At 42.7% G+C, this 23,123-nt stretch overlaps 1 protein-coding gene across 1 annotated transcript; it reads right to left on the bottom strand.

Annotated features, from left to right (window-relative positions):
* Positions 1–4,727: 4,727 nt before the first annotated feature.
* LOC138793017 (uroplakin-3b-like) lies at positions 4,728–16,578 on the bottom strand. Its single transcript, XM_069971244.1, has 7 exons — positions 16,502–16,578; positions 14,806–15,020; positions 10,882–11,025; positions 8,003–8,219; positions 7,225–7,301; positions 6,494–6,626; positions 4,728–5,001 (listed from the first exon to the last, which is right to left on the bottom strand). Exons 2-7 carry the CDS (start codon positions 14,861–14,863, stop codon positions 4,827–4,829), a joined length of 804 nt encoding a protein of 267 aa, XP_069827345.1. The 5' UTR covers positions 14,864–15,020; positions 16,502–16,578; the 3' UTR covers positions 4,728–4,826.
* Between the last annotated feature and the right edge of the window lie 6,545 nt (positions 16,579–23,123).

Raw genomic sequence — 23,123 nt, 5'->3', positions numbered from 1 at the left:
CTAGAAACCTGCATAACATTTTTCACCTCAACTGCACCCCATTTAAAGAATTCACAACAGGATCTTTGTTAACCCTTTAGGTCAGGGGTGGGGAATATTCAGCCCCTAAGACCCCCTGATGCGGCCCGTGACTCTCCTGTGACATGTGGTGCTTTGGTGGGGTAGGAGCTGGCACTCAGAGAATCCTCTTGTGTCTGTGAATGCAACGGCGGCCAGACACAGGCAGATTTTTGGGGGAGAGTGAAGAGTCATATAGAAGGGGCCATGGGGCCCGTGGTCGGGGATGATGTCCCTAAGATACTCCTGGGTGGATATGGTAACGATGGTCGGATGGGCTCCTTATTGAATAAACTTAGCTCTCTGGCAAAAGTTGTAATATCCAAATGGTGGGGTGGTGATAAGGTTCCCCCGATCGAGGAATGGATCGGTCTGGTTAATAAGGTCCATAAATATGAGGAATATTGGGCAAAGCAAAGCTCCCCCAAGGCTATGCAGAGATGTAGCAGATTATGGGCACCGTGGGTAGCGGCACAAACCAGATGAGATTGATATCAAGGCTATTCTTTTGAAGATGGAATTAATTTTTTTTTTTCTCCCTCTCTCTCGGGGTGGTTTGGGGTGGGGTGGGATGAAATATATGTCATGTATTAATGAATGGCTTGGAAGATAACTATTTGTTTTCTTTTTTTTTTTTTTTTAAATGCATGTAAAGTGTAAACTTTTCTATTTTTGATAAATAAAAAAATTATATAAAAAAAAAAAAAAAAAAAAGACCCCCTGATGCGGCCCGTGGCTCTCCTGTGACGTGTGGTGTTTTGGTGGGGTAGGAGCTGGCACTCAGAGAATCCTCTTGTGTCTTTGAATGCAACGGCGGCCAGACACAGGAGTATGCCGGCTCCTTCCCTATGAGAGCAGTCTTCTTTCTCCGGTGGGCCATGCGTGATGATGTCATTTCATTGCGTGCCACCTGCAGGAGAGGACCGACACAGACTAGAGGAGAAAGAAGAGGATCTGGGCAGCATGGGAGTGGAGGAAAGGTGAGTGGGATGTTTATTTTTTTATTTGGTATGGACACTGGGTGCTAAGTTGATTACTATGGACATGAATTGGGGTTAACTAGACTACCAGGGACATCACTGGGGGGTTAACTAGACTACTAGGGACATCACTAGGGGGTTAACTAGACCACCAGGGGCATCACTGGAGGGTTGCCTTGTCCCGGTTGCTGCCAACCCACCCTACTTCACTGCCGCGAACAGTATAACATTGAGTGCAGCAGCTCTTAAATGATTTTTATCAATGCCTAAATGGCCCTTGGCAGGGAAAAGGTTCCCCACCCCTGCTTTAGGTGGTTACCCTGAATATGCAGTTTTCAAAAATAACCCACATATGGCCATAGTCCACTGGATGACTACATTTTTAGGGTGTTTAATATACTGGATTATTATAATTATAGTTTTAGGCTTTGTTCCCACATGCCAATTTTTGCCCCAATTTTCCCACTATTTTGCTGCAAATTACACATTAAAATATCACCATTTTTGCAACAATTCCTTTAAAGCAAATGTACCAGCAGGCACATTGCTTTAAGTGCTTTACATCAATAGACTGGCGCCAGCACAGGGATGCCAGTGCCACGATTCCCACGCACAGTGCCGGTCTATTCCTAGTCACCAGCCCGGCCCGAAACACTGGAGGCAAGCACGTCGGCCCCCAAGTTTGACAAAACCTCTCCCCTATGTTACGCGGCTCCATTGATTATAATGGAACCGCGTACAGAGGGGAGGGCGGAACTTCTCACTGGGGGCCTGTGGGCCTGTCTCCAGTGCTTCAGGCCGGGCTGGTGACCAGGAATAGACCTGCACCGTGCCCGGGAACCAATAAAAAGGGACTTCTGTACCGGCGTCAGTCTATTGATGATGATGATCTTAGAGCGATGTACCTGCGATGGACCTGCTGGTGCTATTTAACCACAATTGCGTAATTCTCGCACAGTATCTACAGGGTTAATCTGGAGTGGACCCAGATATCTTCAGATGCCACGACTATGTGGACTGTACACCACAATAATTATGATGAATCATGGTACGGGAACGTGCACCTGCTCATGATAGATAGATCCGTGATCAGGTGTGAAGGGAATAAACATTGGGTTGCATATCTATGGAATATACAAACAATATTAGGTGATTAGCAGTGCTTTCATTTATTGATGATTGTATGTATTAAAGTGGACCTTTCACAGGCTTTTTGGTGCTTAAACTAAGTGCATGGTTGTATAGGGCTTCTCGGTCTTATCTCATGATTACCTTTTACAGATTGAGCCCTCCTGTGCCAAGATAGCTGGGTTTTCATTAAAGGACAAACTCAGGCTCTGATAAAAAAAAAAAAAAATGAACTGAAGCTCCAGTTGGTGTCTTCATTTTTTCTTCACTTCCTGGATTGGGGTTTCCCATGATGCACTTTGTCTCCTGTGATTTCTAACTGATTCTGTAAAAGTGTTACAGCTTGCTTAGCCAATCAGAGCTAATCAACCTGAGTCATCTGACAAAGGGAGGCTGGCCTAACAGGGCTTAGACCAGTTTTCCGCTTGATGATGTCATTGTCACAAAATGGCTGTCACAGAAAAGTCAGGGGGCAACAGTTATCAGGTAAGAATGAGTTTAATTCACTTCCTGGTGGCGGGGTTGAGGGGGGGGGAAAGATAGGAAAGAGGGGCACATAGACGATTGAAGCATATTACAAAGTTATATAACTTTGTAATGTGTTTCAATTACTGGGAAAAAGCTTTTTATCTGAAGTTGTCTTTTATTATGAAAATAGGCTCCAAAAGCCTGGGGGGTGTTCCCCCTGGATGCAAAATCCCAGCTTTGTACATTGCTTGCCTCAGGTTCCTCAGTAACATGACAACTTTATACTTTAAGTAACTGGCATATGGGTGCCAGGACACTGCATATGTAGTAGAAATCACCACAAAATAAAGACACTTATGTGCTACAAACCCATTAATATTTTTATTACATACAGTACATTGTGAAGTGACAGCATTTTGACAATGTAATATCCTTTAAAAAGGATGTTTTGTAATAATCAAGCTTATACGCTAACATAACAACTTTTAGCACCTACCACACAGTTCCAACATTAAATGGCAGTGTATACAAAATATGTCTTTGCAGAGATGTTGCACCACTTACAGGAGGCCTCATTGTCCCCTGTGTGCATGTCTGTGATGTTGTATGCTGCAGTCATTCACATCGGGGTTGAATTGCTTGCCCGGATGTGACGGTGCCTTGGCTTCCAGCGGGGCGTTCCAACAATCCCGGAAGCACCGGAGATGGTAATTGGGCCCCAACATATTTAAGGGAAATAGGGGAAGATAGGGGTAGGTCCCTGAAGAAGCCTGGTACAACGAAACATACTTAGGGACAGCTCCAGTTATAAGATCGGTGAGTGATATTCACACACTGTCAATGTTTACAAGTGACCTGTAGTACTTCTGCATGTGACACATAGTGTGACAGTGTTCACATGAATATGAATAGGTAGTTTTCAGCACTTTAGTCTTTTAGACCCATACTCCAGGGGTATTTATTACAATCTTTTATATGTTACTGATTATCGGCTATCATTTTTTAACTGTTACTATCTTTTTATGAATTTTATTGTTTATGTTTATAAAGTTTTAAATTATGCAAATAAAAAGATATTATGAATTCTGAACTATGCCCATATCCCTTTTTGTGTACCCACATTTTTAGAAATATAAAGTACTAAGGAACTTCATGTCTCGAGAAAGTTGTGGTCTTGTTTCATCTTTCTACTGCAGTTTTTTTTTAATACAAGACCTAATCTGTGGTCAAAGCTTACATCACTGTACTGTTCCTCTACCCTATTTACCTGATTAATTCCTCACTAAATAGTGCCCATGCTGTGTGCCAAGCCTCTTTGGAAAATTTATAGGACTGACCACAAGACTGTAGTTAAAAGGCGCATGTGTGACCATCTTAGTGGATTTCATAGGGGGGTCAAGATCAACAGATTATCAAAACATAGCAGTACACAATAGCAATATATTAATCACCATTAATACACATAACACATAGCAATACATTAAACGGGTACTCCAGCGAAAAGTTTTTCCCCAGTAATTGAAACACATTACAAAGTGATATAACTTTGTAATATGCTTCAATCACCTATCTGCCCCCCTTCCCTATCTTTTCCCCCTCAACCTCCCACCAGGAAGTGAAGTAAACTCATTGTTACCTAATGACCGTTGACCCCCGGCTGTTCTGTGGCAGCCATTTTGTGACAATGACATCATCTGCATAAGCACAGCTTCCTGGTTTGGGCTTTCCCATGATGCACTTTGTCTCCTGTGATGTCTAACTGAGCAACCTGAATCATCTGACAAAGGGAGGCTGGCCTAACAGGGCTTAGACCCGCCTCCCTTATGTCATTGTCACAAAATGGCTGCCACAGAGCAGCCTGGGGTCAACAGTCATTAGGTAAGAATGAGTTTACTTCACTTCCTGGTGGGTGGTTGAGGGGGGAAAAGATAGGGAAGGGGGGCAGATGGGTGATTGAAGCATATTACAAAGTTATATAACTTTGTAATGTGTTTCAATTACTGGGAAAAGGCTTTTTGCTGGAGTACCCTTTTAATCATCTTCACCCTCGACAATAGACCCAGGGAAAAGAGATAATTGGGGAGTCTTTTTTTTTTTTAAATCCCTTTTATTTTACTTACCTCCTGCAGTAAAATTTTACATATAAACCATAGGTAAAAAAATATTGCAGTCTAAATGATAAAAGAGTTTAATTCATTTATACACTGTGTACACTGTGCTTTTGTTTTGTTGAGCATTTTTCCACCTTGAATGAGTCATATATACACTGTGTGGACGGTATGGAGGAATATTGTAGTTCTCCAAACCAAGTTCTTCTTTGACCAGGAATCCTTCATTATCAATGGTGCGGCACCAGCAAATGTCTTTGCTGTAAACAAAGAATAGAAGGATAAAATGTCAGACACCAAATATATTTGTAGAGAGAATACCTGTATGTCGAAGTACTGTACTGTCCCTACTGCCCCTCCTTCTTTCACATGCCATACTGTTCCTGCCACCTCTCCTCCTATCACTGCCTCATTGTCCACTGCCACATTTCCACGATGTGTTTTTTTACATTACTTTTAAGGCTATGTTCACACTGCGTATGTTTCCGTCCAAAGTGCGAACCGGGAATATACGCACATAGTTTTGAGGTTGATGCGTTCACTTGAAAGTATACGATATACGCCTGCACAATGCACACTACGTATGAGCTTATGGCCGGATCGTATGCGGCGCCGTGAAAAATGAACAAGACCATTGTTTGAGGACAGAAATGTTACAACTCACGGCCGTGGATTTCAGTGCGGTCCCGTACGAAGTACTTATTTCAGCCAAATTGAACTTTTTCGATTTTTTGATACAAAAGGTTCTGTGTGGTTTACGGGGCTGGGAGAAGATTTCCAAGTAAATGACCTGCCTCAGATCGCTTCGAAACAAGCTAGGGAAGCATAACTGTACTACGGCGTATGTTCGCGGTTCGTACGCATCCGGCCGCATGTTGATTTTTCCCACGCCCGTAGTTTCAGCCGCGGCGTACGAACTACGGACGGAATCATACGCAGTGTCTGCTGCGTGTCACCCCATGTAATAGGATCGCCGTCAGACTGCCTTCAATGGGCAGTCTGAATGATGTAAGGATCGTCCAGGTGGCAATTCCCGCTGATCCTCGCTTGCTGTCTGTACGCGTGATATCTGGAAAATGAGGGGTAAGTGAGTGCTGAGCTGACAGGTTGGGGCTCGCTTCCCCCAAAACATCAAGCCATGTAATATGCCCTTTACTCAAGTAACAGGGAGACACAGTTAGTCGTAGTGACTAGCAGCTATCCTATCACTCAATCTCAGCTCGAGCGCTCATGCACTCAGGCTCCTGGAGAAGGACCATACAGTTTGCTCGAGTACAGCTTGGCCTGAGTTTGAATGAAGGGCTGAACATGTTACATGTTTAAGAAAGATACTGGGATATAAGCTACTGTGATAAGCTACTGTGACATCACAAGTGGGATTATAGTCAGGTGTTTCTGTCAGCTGTGACATCACAAGTTCGTTTTACCGGCCCGGCCTGAAGCACTTAAGGCGGGCCTTTCCTCCCCCAGTATGATGAAACCCTTCCCCTCTGTGATGCAGCTCTATTACAATCAATGGAGTCGCGTCACAGAGGGGAGGGGTTTCGGCATGCCTTCAGTGCTTCAGGCCGGGTTGGTGCCCGGGAATAAACCGACGCTGTGCATGGGAACCCGGTCACGGTTCAAAAAAAGGACCACACCACCGGCATCCCCGCACCGGTGCCAGTCTAATCATATAAAAAAACTTAAAGTGATGTACCTGATGGTACATTCACTTTGAATTGGTAAGAATAATACAAACAATGTCATTACCTGCCAACGATGAGTGCAGCTATTAGGCAAGCAAGCAAAATAGCCAGGAGAACTGAGAGAATGACCACAATTACGATCATTCCTGCACTGTGTCTTCCAGGCCATGTAGTATCGATAGTATTTGAACTCTTTCCTGATAAAAGACAATATAATTCCACTTACATGCTATAAGAAGACACAACTTACAAAGAGCAAATAATTATAGAATGCTAAAAATTCTATCTACCAGATAAAAGCCAATATTTTACTATAGACTTTAAAGTTGTTTTTTTTTTTAGATTTTCTAAGAATTTCATAGATGCTGTGATCTGTTTTAAAAACAAAACAAAAAAAACTTTACTTGTCAGCGACACCGACACTCTACTATCTCCCACTGGGCCTACTGCCATGACATCACTTGCCTTGTTCAAGTGATGTAGCAACCAATCACTGGCCTAAAATGTCTCCTCCTGATAGTAGCTGTAGTGTCATGTGAGCAGTGTACATGATGTCATCGCAGCAGGTCTAGTGGGAGACACTGGAATTAGGGAGGAATTATTGGTAAGGAAATAAAAAACTGCAACCAAAAACATGTCAAAACATTGTGTACCTAACTGTCCTCAGGCACGTTCTGCTGTATGCTCCCCTGTCTAACAGGATAGCATACGTCCAGCTTCCTCAGTTTTTTTAATCATTACCCAGGGTTATGTAGTAGAGAATTATAAATGAAATATCATTGGAAGATCTGATACCTGCTAGTAGGTTGATTTGATCAGACCAGCGAGTCTCTTGGACCAGAGTGGTATTGTTCAGCAAAACAAACTTCACCCTAAAAAACAGAATAGTAAACTGAGAGAAAATAAGTGAGTAGGAATATAGTTTTAAATGACTTATTATTATAGGACTGTCCGAAAATTACACTAAAGATGGTCATACACCTTCAATAACTGATGGCCACTTATCTCTCCCTTCCTCTTCCGGTCCTCCTCATACACAGACACATTCGGCATGGCCAAACAATCCTGTGTTCTCTATGGGGACGGGTAAGCTACAGCCAATGAGTTCTGGCTGCAGCTTATCTCTCCCAGAACAAAGGGGTCCAGTGAAGATTTTACATTACGTTCGACCCTCATCTCTACCTTCATCATTTGTCGGTGGACGGTCAGGAGAGCCACATACACCTTATACTAACAAGTGATCCTGCTGCGAGTGGTGGGAACCAAGCTTATCAAGCTGTAGTGTCTGTTTTTTGCACAGCAACATGACTTGCATTGCTCTCAGACGTTTTACCCCATAAATGGCACTGTGACCACTGCATCTATAGAGTTGAAAGGGGGAGAGGGCTCCTCTGTTGGTTGGCATAGCAAATCATGGCCTGCCAGCTATGCCAGTGTGGCCCAGCTCATATTGGTGTTTTCCCTCCCACATAACATTTTTTTTCTTCATTCTTCAATAGAAGCCCTGGCGTCACATGATGAAAAAAATCACATGACCTGTATTGAAAGAAAACACAGAGGATAAAACACTTACCGGTAAGGTCCATTTACTGTTAGAATGCCATTGCAAAATGAAACATTGACACAATTGAATTGTGTTCCAACTGGAATCATAGCTTTTGTTCTTGGAGCGGTGTCAGAGCATGGGAAGTTAGCAGCTGGCATCTGGTAGAGATGATAGTAATTTTTTGTTGGGAGTAATTTATAATCAGATGGATTACTGAGATCCCTTACAGTCAGCTTAGGCACAACTGTGGGGGAAACATATTAACAGTTAGTCAGAGTAACAAAACCTTCCATGAATGCTGGGGCTATATGGCAATTCCCAGTCGTGTAAACAGGTGAATTCCCAGTTGTGTTGAAAGTAAATAGGGTCACATTGGGACCATGCCCCGCCCCCCAGTGTCCACCATAGACATATACAGCCTCAGCGGTGGACACTGGGGGTGGAGCATGGTCACATGCTCCTCCATGTCGGCCATCTTATGAACAGGCTCACCACAGAGCAGGGTACCACAGCCTGGAGTAGGGGAGTCTGATTTTAGCTCTATGAGATACATAGGGAGCTGCTGTCAGTAGAAACAGTGAGTACACTTATTAACCTCTTAAGGACACATGACGTTGTCCCGGAGGAGCGATCTCCGTTACTGCTGCCGGCCGGGGACCGCTCCAAGATGGCGCCGTCCCCGGCTCGGCACTCGTTTGTTATCGGCTGCAGCAGTAAAGCAAACGAGTGCCGATCTCATTGATCTTTGCTGTATAACTATACAGCAAAGATCTCAATAAGAGATCAAAGTGTATATACTAGAAGTCCCCCGGGGGGAAAAACCCTAACCCCAGGGGGGCTTCTAGTATATGTGTAAAAAAAAAAAAAAAAGTATTGTTATTAGTAAAAAGCCCCCTCCCCTAATAAAAGTTTGAATCACCCCTCTTTTCCCAGGTTTTAAATAAAAGTAAGTAAATAAATAAATAAATAAACATGTTTGCTATCGCCGCGTGCGTAATCGCCCGAACTATTAATTAATCACATTCCTGATCTCGCACGGTAAACGGCGTAAGAGCAAAAGAATCCCAAAGTGCAAAATTGTGCATTTTTGGTCGCATCAAATCCAGAAAAAATGTAATAAAAAGCGATCAAAAAGTCGTATATGCGCAATCAGGGTACAGATAGAAAGTAAACATCTTGGCACAAAAAATGACACCTGACACAGCCCCATAGACCAAAGGATAAAAGCGCTATAAGCCTGGGAATGGAGCGATTTTAAGGAAAGTATATTTGTTAACAATGGTTTACATTTTTTACAGGCCATCAGATACAATATAAGTTATACATGTTATATATCGTTTTAATCGTATTGACTTGAGGAGCATGCATAATAAGTCAGTTTTACCCCGGGGCGAATGGCGTAAAAACACATTCCCCCCAAATAAAAGAAATGAATTTTTTTTTTTCAATTTCACCACACTTTGAATTTTTTTCTGGTTTCGCAGTGTACTTTATGCAAAAATTCAGCCTGTCATTGCAAAGCACAATTAGTGATGCAAAAAATAAGGGCTCATGTGGGTTTATAGGCGGAAAAATACAAGTGCTATGGCCTTTTAAACACAAGGGGGAAAAAACGAAAACGCAAAAATGAAAATGGCCTCCGTCCTTAAAGGGTTAATTCTGTACACTGAATTATTTTACTATTAAGAATGGTGCTGAGAACTGATTGTATGGAAAGGGGGCGAGAAAATCCCTTTAAGTGATGGAATTGCAGGGAAATCTGTCTAGCCCCAGACTTCTAGACATATTCTCTAGCTTTGACATAAATCTTAAATCAATAAAATAAAATACTTAGATTTATCAACCTGTCTGCAGCAAAAACATATCTGATTTTCTTTTTGTGCCCTGCAGTTCCCAAACAGTGGTGGCAGCAGATGGGACATTTTCGCCCCTTACTTCTGCTAGTTTTCGGAGGTACATATAGAAATTTAAAAAGAGGATATCTTTTTTTTATTAAAGTTATATTACAAAGTAATATAAATTTATTAAAGCAATGTATTTGTAACAGTCTCCAGAGTACCCTTTTAAAAAATTTGCAAAATATGCCACCGATTAGTGTAATGCAAATTTCAGGGCAGAATTTGAAATGACATCAGAAACACATACAATATGCAGAAAGTATTCATTCCAGATAGGCAGTAATTATGCGATGTGAAAAATTACCAGTGCTATATACTTGTTCAGTACATGTACTGGAACTGTGACATGGGACCACATACAGACTACAGTTTTTTGTAACTTGACCAGAATATTGTGGCAAGAATAAGCCAAATCAATAGGTGAATGACATGCAACAGGGATGCCTGCAGCCATTGGGGATTTCAGGCCTTTGTGACCTAAGGCCTAAGGGTCCTAATTAGACAAAGCAATTTTTAACGATTAGCGATAAACGATCGCAAACGAGATTGTTGATTGTTAACCTGAAATCGTTCATCATATTACACAGAACGATAGTCGTTAGTTACTCCATTTGATCCCAGCAAAAGAAGTAACAATGTGGAATTGCACTGAACGGTTAGTAAATAAATAAGGAACGAATGTGGAATTACAGTGAAACAATTAGAGATGATTTTAGGGTCAGATCTAAATCAACGATCAATGACACACCGATGATTTTTCGATTGTTGCCTGCAATTACACGATTATTGTTTAAATTCGAACGATTTTCTGCACTATAATCGTCCCGTGTAATAGGGCCCTAAATGTCACTCTATGTCCCATTACAAATAAAAACAAATTCATGTTCCCATCTGTTGGTAATTATGTAGTACAATCCGGAATATTTCACGTCTTGCAAACAATATCAGCTGAATGCTAGGAGACAAATAAAAATACTATATATGGCTAGTGGAAAATAATGTACATACCAGTATCTGTCGCAATAACCAACCACACATCAGTTGTGTTATACTGTTGGAAGATGCACTGCGGTTGATCAAGCGCAAAACTGTTATTTGTCAGTTTCCCTAAAACTGGCTTGGCTGTCACTTGAGGAACATAATATCGAACCACTGAAAGAGAAAGGAACAATTCATTAACAATATCTTTTCATAGTATTTATGTGCAGGTGTAACAATGCCAGCTGGTCACTACAAGGCTGAATAAGGCTTCACCTTTAACAGTCAACTTTCCTGAATTGTAATGGTTTCCAGTACTCAGATACCCCCAAGATTTATAGCAGAATGATAAAGAATGACTAGCAAACCGTTGTAAGGAAATACATACAATCGTGTATCACAGATGGTAACAGGAAAAGGATGGCAAATCACTATTTAAAGACCGGAACTGATTTGAATAATGATGATACAAATGAATAATAAAGATGGCAGCCAGAAATGGAAGAAAAGATGACAGGACGAAGATAAACACATGAAGAGGGCCAAACTTACTCTACCTAATCTTTTCCTAGATATTTCTCTAAGGTTACAAACCCACTTGGCGGGTCTGCAGCGAGTCTCCATGCTGCGTTTTTGCAGCGAGACTCGCTGCAGATCCCGGCCCTATACTTTTAATGGCAGACAAACACGCAGCAGGGATGTACATCCCTGCTGCGAGTTTGTCTGCAGCCCACCCCATTAACCCCCCGGCCGACGGAGCTGATACTTCACCTGATCCCGGCTCCGGCGGTTCCCGATGTCTTCAGCAAGCCGGAGGGGGGACCAGGTGAAGTATATGCTCCAGCCAGCCCCGGCCGCCCGATCGCCCCCCCGCAGCCCCGGCCGCCCGATCGCCCCCCCCGCAGCCCCGGCCGCCCGATCAGGGGGGGGGGGCGATCGGGCGGCCGGGGCTGCGGGGGGGCGATCGGGCGGCCGGGGCTGCGGGGGGGCGATCGGGCGGCCGGTGCTGCGGGGGGGCGATCGGGCGGCCGGGGCTGCGGGCGGCTGGCTGGAGCATATACTTCACCTGGTCCCCGCTCCGGCTTGCTGAAGACATCGGGAACCGCCGGAGCCGGGATCAGGTGAAGTATCAGCTCCGGCGGCCGGGGGGTTAATGGGGTGGGCTGCAGACAAACTCGCAGCAGGGATGTACATCCCTGCTGCGTGTTTGTCTGCCATTAAAAGCATAGGGCCGGGATCTGCAGCGAGTCTCGCTGCAAAAACGCAGCATGGAGACTCGCTGCAGACCCGCCAAGTGGGTTTGTAACCTAAACTAAACAGAAACTAACATTACTGTCCCTGTAATATCCCTGATATAGCCCTAGTCTAAACTGTGCCAAAAGTATCAATAGGAAGGTAGTAAGACCTAGAAAAACAAACTGCAGCAAAATCTGTTAAAAAAACCCTGCCAGTGCCCAGTGGATTTATGTATATGTGCACACCTCCTCATAAATCCAGCTGCATCTGAGCTGCCTATCTGCAAACTTGGAGCTGGTGTAGATTTCAGCTATGATTCATGCCTGTGTGTGTTAGACCCAGCCTAGATAGATTCCCCCCCTACAACTTCCAAGTACTAATATTTTAATAACTGAACAGGAATCAAGAAATGGACAAAGAATTAAGACTAGAACATGGAACCAAACAGATAACAGCACTTTTGACTGCTGTCCTGTCTTTGGCTTGAAAAATTGCAAGAAAAACTGCGGCTAAAAGCTGTTTGTGAAACTTGACAGCTTTTTTTTGTTCTTGATACAATTTCTTGTGGATCCCCCCACCCAAAAAAAATACAGTGGTTTAGTACATGTTATTAAGGTTTTTTTTTGTTTTAATGTGGCATTTTTTTTTCTATTTGATTTGTCAATCACAATTCATAGATTTCTCTTAAGGGTATGTTCACACGTACCGGATCCGCAGCGAATACGCAGCGAGACCCGCTGCAGATCCCTGCCCAGTAAACTCTATGGGCAGACAAACTTGAAGAAAGATGCACATCCCGCTGCGAGTTTGTCCACAGCCCGCCCCGTTAACCCCCTTGCTGCCGGAGCCTATACTTCACCTGCTCCACGCTCCAGGCTGCTTGCGGGGCTCCCGGTGTCTTCACTTCCCGCTCAGCCAATCAGTGCGCTGCGGCGGGGCAGTGCACTGATTGGCTGAGCGGGACGTGCCGAGAACCTGTGAAGCAAGCCAGAGCGGGGACCAGTTGTATAGGCTCCGGTGGCGGAGGGGTTAACGGAGCGGGCTGCGGACAAACTCGCAGCGGGATGTGCATCCTGCTGCGAGTTTGTCTGCCTATAGAGTTTACTGGGCAGGGATCCGCAGCGGGTCTCGCTGCGAGTACACAGCAAGAAATCCGCTGCGGATCCGGTGTGTGTGAAAGTACCCTAAAGGGGTTATTCAGGATTTGATAAATTAAAGCTAGTTTCTTGCAAAAACAGCTCCACCCACTGCGTGTGTGGTATTACAATTTTGCTCTATTTTTGCTCCTCTTTCGCTCCATTTATTTCAATGGAACTGAGCTGATTTTGGTGCCTTTTTTTATCCCATGGACGCAACTCTGGGTCTATGAGCAGGAATGCACTGCAGAAATGTGTGCACAGTTATTTCCTTGGTCCTGAATGGGTTAGGGCCTCCTTTAGACATACGCTTTATGAATATTATTCTTGCCCCAAAAAATGGCACAACATACTGCACTTTTTTATTCCCTATAAAAAAAACATTTTTTGTAACATTTTATCCCAAAATAGTGAGTGCATTTTTTGTGGCTTTTTCACCTGCATTTTTCTTCATGTGATTGTTTAGTCATGTGATTCTAGGATTTATATTGCGGCTAGAGATGAGCGAATCTACATTACAAACTAAGCAAATTGCTTCCATTTCTCGACAGTCGGCTTATATGCCAGCTGCCTTTGTTCTCTGTGCCGCTCCCTGTCGCTCCACCCGGGGTGTTGGTGTATAAGCAATGGCATGTTCACTTCATTTGTAATGTAAATTCACTCATCTCTAATTGAGACCATAAACACAAGAAAACTTGCACACACATACACACGTTTTTTTCTATGCATCTTTTTGAACCTATTGAGATCTATGGAAAGAAAAACACCACAAACTAAAAAAAATGCAACAAACAAAATATTATTGTAGTTATGGTGCTTTTTTCACCACTGACTCCTATCTAACACCCGGATGCAGTGTTTATTCATTGGGGGAAAAAAGCACCTTGCATTGCCTTTGGCATTTTTTCTGTGTTTTTCTAGAAACTACATGCCACTAAATAACACTATAAAATTTTCACATGCATTTTTTTAAGGAGGAAAGAAAACATACATGTCTACTTATCTAAAGTAAAGAACATATAAAAATATATAAATTGTCTCTAGTCCATAATATTTCCCTATAGTACAACTAATATCTGTCTACAGTGTGCAAAAATACACAAAAAATTACATGTAACAGAAGCCAAAAAGATTTTTTTATTTATTTATATATAACTCAGGTTAAATCTAAAAAAAGAAATCCCATAAAATACATATAGGGGGAGATCTATCAAACATGGTGTAAAATAGAACTGGCTCAGTTGCCCCTAGCAACCAATCAGATTCCACCTTCTATTTTCCAAGGAATCTGTGAGGAATGAAAGGTGAAATCTGATTGGTTGCTAGGGGCAACTGAGCCAGTTCTACTTTACATAAATCCCCCCCCCCCATAATGTTTTACTGATAACCCTACTTTTCGATAGTGTCTCATTAGTAAAGGGATAGTAACAAATCACAATTGGCTGTGGCAAACATCACTTAGAAAAAGTGCCTGAAATCTACCATTTCTGACATATACAAGATGAACATTTTCCTGATAAAATCATCTCAATGAAAATGGAACTAGAAATAATTTCATATTGAAAAAGAGAAGTTGCGTTACCTGCGAATGTACCTGTAGCCCCCAGCAGCAGGAGCCCCAGTTTTACGAGTAGAGCCATGACGGGATACCGTATTATGATTTTAATGCAGTGGTGTAAGACACGAGAAGACGTCGTACCTGTTCGTCTAACCCCAGACCATTCTTAACATAATATTTCTGTGAAGGGTTGGTATCTCCCCCGGGCAAATAATGGTCTCTTTTAAGGTCATGCATTCCTAACATGAGAAGAATGGAGGAAGAACATGTCAAACTTGTTTAAGAATATAAAGAATATAATAAGAGGGGATTTAATAAATAATCAAATGTTTGAGGGGTCCTGACATTTCTCAGAAGAGAATCAAGGGAACCAAAGTACATGGACTGCTGCTAAAGAAAATCATGACAGAAAGTTCTAGACATATTAGTATGTGATACCATTGGAGCAGTGACCCAGATTTGCAGGAGCGCAGCTAAGTAAATATCACACTAGGTGTGGTAAAAATGTAGGGGGTTTTGTGTTATGAGTAAGTGCCAGAGGTATTTTTAGTTAGACAGTCCGTAAATGGAGGCCCTGTAATGTAGGTAGTGAAGGAACATACCTCAGAGGAGACAAATACATAAGAATATTAGGTAAGAAATGCTAAGAAACTTACGCCCATCCTGTGCAATTCATATCCAACTATCAGAAATCTATTAGGTCACCTTGGGCTCTGTCATGGTGACTGGCCTGTTTTCGACTTCATGCTTTTTTTTATGACCCTTGCTCTAATCCTCGACCCTTTTTTTTTTTTTTTCCTACCAATACAGTTCCTGGAGAGAGAAGTTGTGCACAGGTTGTTTTACTCCACTAGCAAAGAGGATAGGACCAACTTGAGATGGGCCCTTTCCATCCTGGAGCCACAACTCCAGCCAGTGGCCCATCTGCCGGGTTTCTGTATTTTTTACAAAGTGCTTCTGGAAAAAAGTTCTATGTACAGATAAGGCAGAAGTCATGCTATTTAGCACACATTCACTATGGTATGTTTAGAGGAAAAGGAACACTGCACAACAGCAAAAAACAACAACAACAACTTGATCCGACGGTGAAGCATGCAATAGAAGTTTATAAATGTCATACGTTTCTACCGTCCCTCTGGAGTTTTTGAGGCTCTGTGGCAGTTTTTCCAAAACGCAGCATGCTGAGGGTATAGCGTTTTTTTTTTCTGCAAACTGTGGAATTTCAATAAAAGATCTTCTGCTCATCTAAAAAACAGCATAGCTTATGTCTATGGCGCTTTTAGTGAGAGTCTGGCTCCCAGGGGGCTAAGTTTATCCCCTGGGGGCCAGACTGTACTCCATTGAGGGGGCAATGGATGACAATCTGGTTAACCCCCTTTGGGCCAGACTATGCTCTGTTTGGGGGGGGGCAGGGGTGTGTGTGTGTTTAAACTATTCCTCACCTATTCCTCAGTGTGAACGCACCCGATTGGGGAGAAAGAAAGAAATGGCCCTTCCCACCCTGTTACTACTAGGCTGCTGCAGTTTGGGTTTTGACCTGGCTGGTTATGGAAATAGGGAGAATCCTACACATTTAAAAAAAATAATAATAAAAAAAGGGCATGTAGGGCTCCCCCCACTTAGATTACCAGACAAGTCAAAATCCAAACACCAGCAGCCTATTAGTACCATGGTGGAAAGGGGCATTTATTTTGGTCTTCCCCAGCCTAATAATACCAACCTTCCAGTCCAGCCATTTTATGACGCTCCAGGACTACTGTTACTCGGCTCTTCCCAGTACCCCTGTGGGTACAAAGGTAATAATCGGGTGCTTAGTGTTAGCCATTTTACTGACTAACACTAAGCCTTGGTTTCGTAATGGAAGCCCACCTATCAGATGGCTTCCACTACTAAGCCTGTAAAGAAATAAAGACAATACACAAGTAAAACATTTTTTTTTTATTCAAATAAAAACACCCTCACACCTCTCCTTGACCATTTTATTAAAATCTGCTGAGCATCCATGTAGTTCACAGAATCTGATTTAATCCTCAGGATACTGATATATCTGAAAAACAAAAAGGAGAGACACAAAAAAGGTGGAGCAGAACACCCATCATTTTGACAGGTGTTCTGCTCCTTACAGTATGCAGCATCTGTACAGATACTTGTATGCATTCTACAGTCTAGCACCAAGGGGTTAAGTAAGGATGCATTTATCTCTATTTAACCCTTTGGGTGCCAAACAGAACAGTCTGGATTCTAGGGAGTAAAGTGAGGATGCATCCCCACTTAACCCCCTGGAGACCAGATTGATCTCGCACTGTACCCATGCCAGCAAGGAAGGGCGTTAAGTGACCCCCTTTCTTGTTGGGATGGGAGCAGTGCGGTGGGGAGGCCCTCATACTCTCCATCAGACATCCTCTTTTTTTTACCACACCCGGCACACAATCAGCCATTGATTGGCTAAGCTGAAACTGCAGGAGGAGCATTGTCCCTCAGCCCCTGATTGATTAAAGATTAGACCCCATTACCTACCTTCCCCAACGAATCACAGTCTGGCCACCAAGGGGTTAAGTTAACCCTCTGGGGGCCAGACGGTCAGTTTTTACCTCTCTGAGTGACCCGGCACCCAGCAAACTCAGAGTGCCGAGTCTGGTGCCTGCCCCAGCAAGGAAGGGGTCTCTTAACCCCTTCCTTTCTGGCATGGGTGCATATAGATCATGTTCAGACTCGAACATGGACTTGAGCAGCATTGACATTTTTTTCTGGTAGTTTCCAAAAAAGCCACAAACAACTGTGTCTCGGGGTACCCTGGGCACATCTTGGTTTGTGGCTGTTTAGCTGCTCCAGGGCCTGGGCACCTTGTGATCACCAAGGAAACAATTAATTCATTTGTGTATGAAGACACTAAAACAGTAATTTACAGGAGAATGTAAGGACAGCAGTTCATGACCTCAAATTAAAGAGACATGGGGTAATTCAAGAAAACAAGATAATTAACTGAAGTATAGTTAAAAAAACATTTGTGTTTTCTAATTGCCAAGTCAGATTCCTGACCTTAACCCCATGGTGCAGCTGTGGCATGACCTTATGCATACAAGGCACATTAGACCTCATTCACACTTTCATAGTGCAGCCCATAATTGCGGAACCACAATTGCAGACTGCACTACTAATGTGCATCAGTTGTGATTCACAATTTACGGATCACTACATAGAAGATAGTGATCTAGGCCGCAAAAGCAGGTCCCCAGTAGGAAATGGCCTTTTTTTGTGGCACAGATAATGGCCCCATATACATCTACGGATGTGAGAACGGGGTCATTAAAATCTACTGGTCCCATGTTTTAGCTGCAATTTTGTAAGAAAGCTTGTTCTCTGGTGCCACCTACTGGAATAAGACTTCCCCTCAAGTCATTAACTCATTGTCAAGCCAGACTCCCTCCTAGAAGGAAAAGTTACCCATCTGTAGACAGCTGTTTCTGCATTCTTGCCAGTTGTCGGTACAGTAAAGGGTGCTGGCTGGCTAATAAGAGGCCATGGTTGTGAGAGAAGGGAAGGATTAGGTTTGAGGAGAGTGCTAAAAAGGTGTGAGACTTATAGGCCATACTTGTCCACTGGAATTTTGTGAAAAAAAGCTCTCTCCCCCCCAAAAAACAAAAAGAAGTATGACTTAGACACACTGAGTGTTTGGGCGTCCACTTGGCAAATGAGGTTCAATGTGGATAAATGTAAAGTTATGCACCTGGGTACTAATAACCCGCATGCATCATATGTCCTAGGGGGAGTTACTCTGGGAGAGTCGCTGATAGAGAAGGATCTGGGTGTACTTGTAGATAATAGACTACAGAACAGCACACAATGTCAGTCAGCTGCTTCTAAGGCCAGCAGGATATTGTCATGCATTAAAACAGGCATGGAGTCTCGGGACAGGGATATAATATTACCGCTTTATAAAGCTTTGGTGCGTCCTCATCTGGAGTATGCCGTCCAGTTTTGGAATCCGATTCATAAAAAAGATGTTCTAGAGCTGGAGAGGGTACAAAGACGGGCAACTAAACTAATAAGGGGAATGGAGCATCTTAGTTATGAGGAGAGATTAAAAGAATTACATTTGTTTAGTCTGGAGAACAGACGTTTAAGGGGAGATATGATTAATTTATTTAAATATATAAATGGCCCCTACAAGACATATGGGGAAAAGATCTTCCAGGTAAAACCCCCTCAAAGGACAAGGGGGCACTGCCTCCGCCTGGAGAAAAAAAGGTTCAACCTCCGGAGGCGACAAGCCTTCTTTACCATGAGAACTGTGAATCTGTGGAACAGTCTACCACAGGATCTGGTCACAGCAAAAACAGTAGAGGGCTTCAAAACAGGGCTAGACAAGTTCTTAGACCAAAATAATATAAATGCATATGTATAGAACCTATCACCCCTCCCCCTTCCCTGTATCTATCCCCTCCTTGGTTGAACTTGATGGACATGTGTCTTTTTTCAACCGTATTAACTATGTAACTATATGTAACTATGTAACTATGTAACTTTGAAGCACACTTTGAAATCCATTGCAATGTTGGGTGTGGCTAGGGCCCAACCTAATAAGACTCTCATTGGGGATAGTTTTTTTTTCTGCTGTTTTTGGTTTGTTGTGTAGTATATGTATATCATTATGATGGTTACAATGTACAGTGGTGCCTTGGATTACGAGCATAATAATTTAGCAGTAGCTGCTATGACTGTTATGCCTTTCCTGAAGAAGTAAATAAAATCTGATTTTTGTTGGATCGTAATAAGGGTATATGCACATTACGGAATTTACGGAGAAATTTAAAGGGCTTGAAGTTCCACCTGTCTCATTGACTCAATGATATTCTGAAGCTTAATCTACCATCCACACAAATAATTGACCAGTCAATTCTTTGGGCGGACAGCGGATTGCGCTTCAGAATATCAATGGGATAAGGTGAAACTTCAGGCAAACTCCAAAGCACGGACTCCATTTGAAATTTCTGCGCAAATTCCTTAGTGTGCACATACTCTAAATGTAAACATACGATGCCTCATTAAAATCTTTTAAAATCACATTAAACACTTGGCTTCTTTTGGTTAATTTTTCACTATTGACTTTCCCCTGTTTGGGAGAGGGTCTTTAGTATTTCTCAGCCTGCCCAGATTGTGACAGGGTTTTGCCATTATTGGACCTTTCGGGGCAGTTTAACTTTTGGGCTATGTTCACACAACGTGAACAACCGGCCGTTCCGTGACCCCGGCCAGGTCACGGAACGGCCGGTCTCTGCCCGGGTGATCTTTCCGGCCGTAGAGCTCTGATGCGGGCGCATCAGCGTGAGCCCGCATCAGAGCTTCCCATAGCTGCCGGAGCCGCTCGCTTCATTGTGTGAACTGACAGGGTTTTATGAATTCAATGAATTGCAGCCGCAGAAAACTGACATGTCAGTTATTTGCGGCACTGCACAGGATCCCGGCCGGAACGTGTACGATGTGTATACGCTTCGGTCGGGATCCCATTGAAAATAAGGCATCGTTCCACCCCGCAAAAAGTACGGCTGTTGTTGCCGGCAACAACGGCCGTACTTTTACATAGTGTAAACATAACCTTAGGGTTATTTATTATCTATAGAAAGTCTTCTTTTAAACAATGCATTGTTGGAATACACAACACTATAGGACCATGTGTGAGTCTTACAAGATTTCTGATCCCTCCAGCATAGTTTCTATTTTCTCCAGGACAAAGCAAGTAAGGGAACATTGATAAGGAGGCAAACGACATAATACTATTATTATAAAAAAATCATCATTATTATTATTATTTTTTTCTTTTTCTTTTCTTTTCCATAAAAAAGACAATACAAATAGTTCTCCTCACAGGGAGTACAAACACCTTCAAATCCAAAATATTATAAATCCCCCCACCCCTGAGACTGGCGAGAGAGGAGAAAAAAAACCCAAAAAAAACCCCATACAACTCCTTTAGTCCTCAGACCATTCCCCCCAGGTTTTCAAATATTTTTTCCTGGGTTTATCCTATGCCCCAGCTAATATTTTTTCATACTTTTGTATTTTCCCCATGAGGTTAAACCACCGTTCAACCCCAGGGGGATTGGGGTCCAGCCAAGCCCTCAGAATTACTATCCTGGCTAAGAGCAAAGCTTTAAGTACAAAGGTCTGATGGCTTTCCAAGCCAACCGAACAGCCAAGTATAATATATTTCGCACAATATGGTACCACAATCTCCATTTTCTCAACCATACAGTCCACAACCTTCCTCCAGAAGACCTGTATTACATTGCACCTCCATAATATGTGGATATAATTTGCCCCAGCCTGGCCACATTTAGGACATGTGTCATCCAATCTAACCCCAACCTTACGTAAAAAGGTCAGATAATAATGTAAACGATGTAAGATTTTAAACTGGACCCTCCGATGTTTTTTATTTAAACTACACTTCCTAACATTACCTAGGATGTTGTCCCACTCTACTTCTGTCACCTCTCCTACTTCTTCTTCCCACTCTGTTCTTTTCTTACTACTAATAAACCAATCTGCGTTAAAATTTTCTGTGAAAATCACATATAGTCTCTTCAGTTCCCCTTTCTTATTACCGTACACTTCTTCTACTGTCTCCATAAAACTAAAAATATGAAACTTAGCCCTACTCCCACCCATCTGAGTTTTCATTGCGTGAAATAATTGCCTAAATCTTAACCAGTGAGATTCGTGTAGTGCAAATTCTATTTTAATTTCCTCAAAGGTCTTCAAATATCCAGCCCTAAATAAATGCTCCACACGAGTGATCCCGTGAGTGTACCAAAAACCATGATCACTGACCGTATCCAATTGTGTCAACTGTAAATTCCCCCACAGGGGTGTATAAGATGTGTACCCTATAATACCCCAAAATTTCTTAATTTTTCCCCATACTTTCCCCCACATTCGCACCATCTTCCAATCTTTATATGTGGGAAGAGACCACCTATGAGATTCCAAAAATTCAAACAACGATTGATAATTCAAATTTTCAATCCTAAAAACCACCTCTTTTCAGTGTACATTATCATTACCCCTAATCTGAAGAATTTTATACATAAAAAAATAAAAACGAAAATCTGGCAAAGACCAACCCCCCATATCAGATGGAAGAGTGAAAGTATGATACCTAAGTCGGGATCTCTTACCTCCCCAAATCAGTTTACCTTGCAACACTTCAAGACGCACAAAATATCCATCCGGGATCCAGGCCGGTGCCGCCTTAAGAAAATAAAGTACTTGTGGCTGAACCACCATTTTCACCAGGGCTATCCTATCAGTCATAGACAGTGGTAGTCTAAGCCAAACCTTGATCTTTCCCTCCAATCTATGCCAATAAGGCTTAAGGTTTAACATGGCATATCTTTCCAGTTTTGCAGAAACTTTTACTCCCAAATACTCTATAAAGTCCACCCGTCTCTGAAGCTCTAGATTCTCTGCTGTTTCCATTTGAGGGTGGTCAAGTTCTAACAGTGTTGATTTGGACCAATTAATCTGAAACCCTGAATAGGAGCCAAATAATGTAAATTGTTCCATCACGGCTGGCAAGCCCGTACCTGGGTCCCGGATGAACATCAGCACATCATCGGCATAAATAATCACTTTACTATCTCTGCCCTTTAACCCAAAACCCTCTATCCTTTGATCTTTTTTTAATAACTGGGAAAGGGGTTTTATGTAAAGAGCGAACAGGACTGGCGAAAGGGGACAGCCTTGTCTAGTACCTCTATTTAGGCAAAATGCCTCCGAGAATACCCCGTTCACCATTATGCTCGCTACAGGCTTTAAATACAACATTTTTATATACCAACATATTCCCTTCCCCAAACCAAACGCCCTAAGGGCTTCCCACAAGAACCCCCACTCCACCCTGTCGAACGCTTTAACAGCATCTATCGACAGGATGGAGCGGGGAATGCCCCCAGACATCTGAATATTAGCAAATGTCTCCTCTATATTGGAGAAAACTGATCTGCCAGCTATGAATCCCCTCTGGTCTTCACTAATCAGTACCGGCATTAAATCGATGAGCCTTTGAACAATTACTTTTGCAAAAATTTTAGCATCCGTATTTAATAACGAGATCGGCCAATATGATCCTACATCGAGAGGGTCTTTCCCTTTTATTGGTAAAAGTATAAGCGTAGCTTCATAGATTGAAGGGGGTAGTTCACCTAGTATACAGGATTCTTTAATCATCTCATACATTATGGGCAGGAAAGCTTTTTTATATTTCTTATACACTGCAAATAGAAGACCATCAGGTCCAGGGGCAGAATTTTTCACCAACGATCTCAGGGCACATTCTATCT

The sequence above is a fragment of the Dendropsophus ebraccatus genome, chromosome 5 (assembly GCF_027789765.1).
Source record: "Dendropsophus ebraccatus isolate aDenEbr1 chromosome 5, aDenEbr1.pat, whole genome shotgun sequence".
Lineage (NCBI taxonomy): Eukaryota > Metazoa > Chordata > Amphibia > Anura > Hylidae > Dendropsophus > Dendropsophus ebraccatus.
Note: the sequence above shows the minus strand (reverse complement) of the source record. Positions and strands in the feature narration are given on the sequence as shown.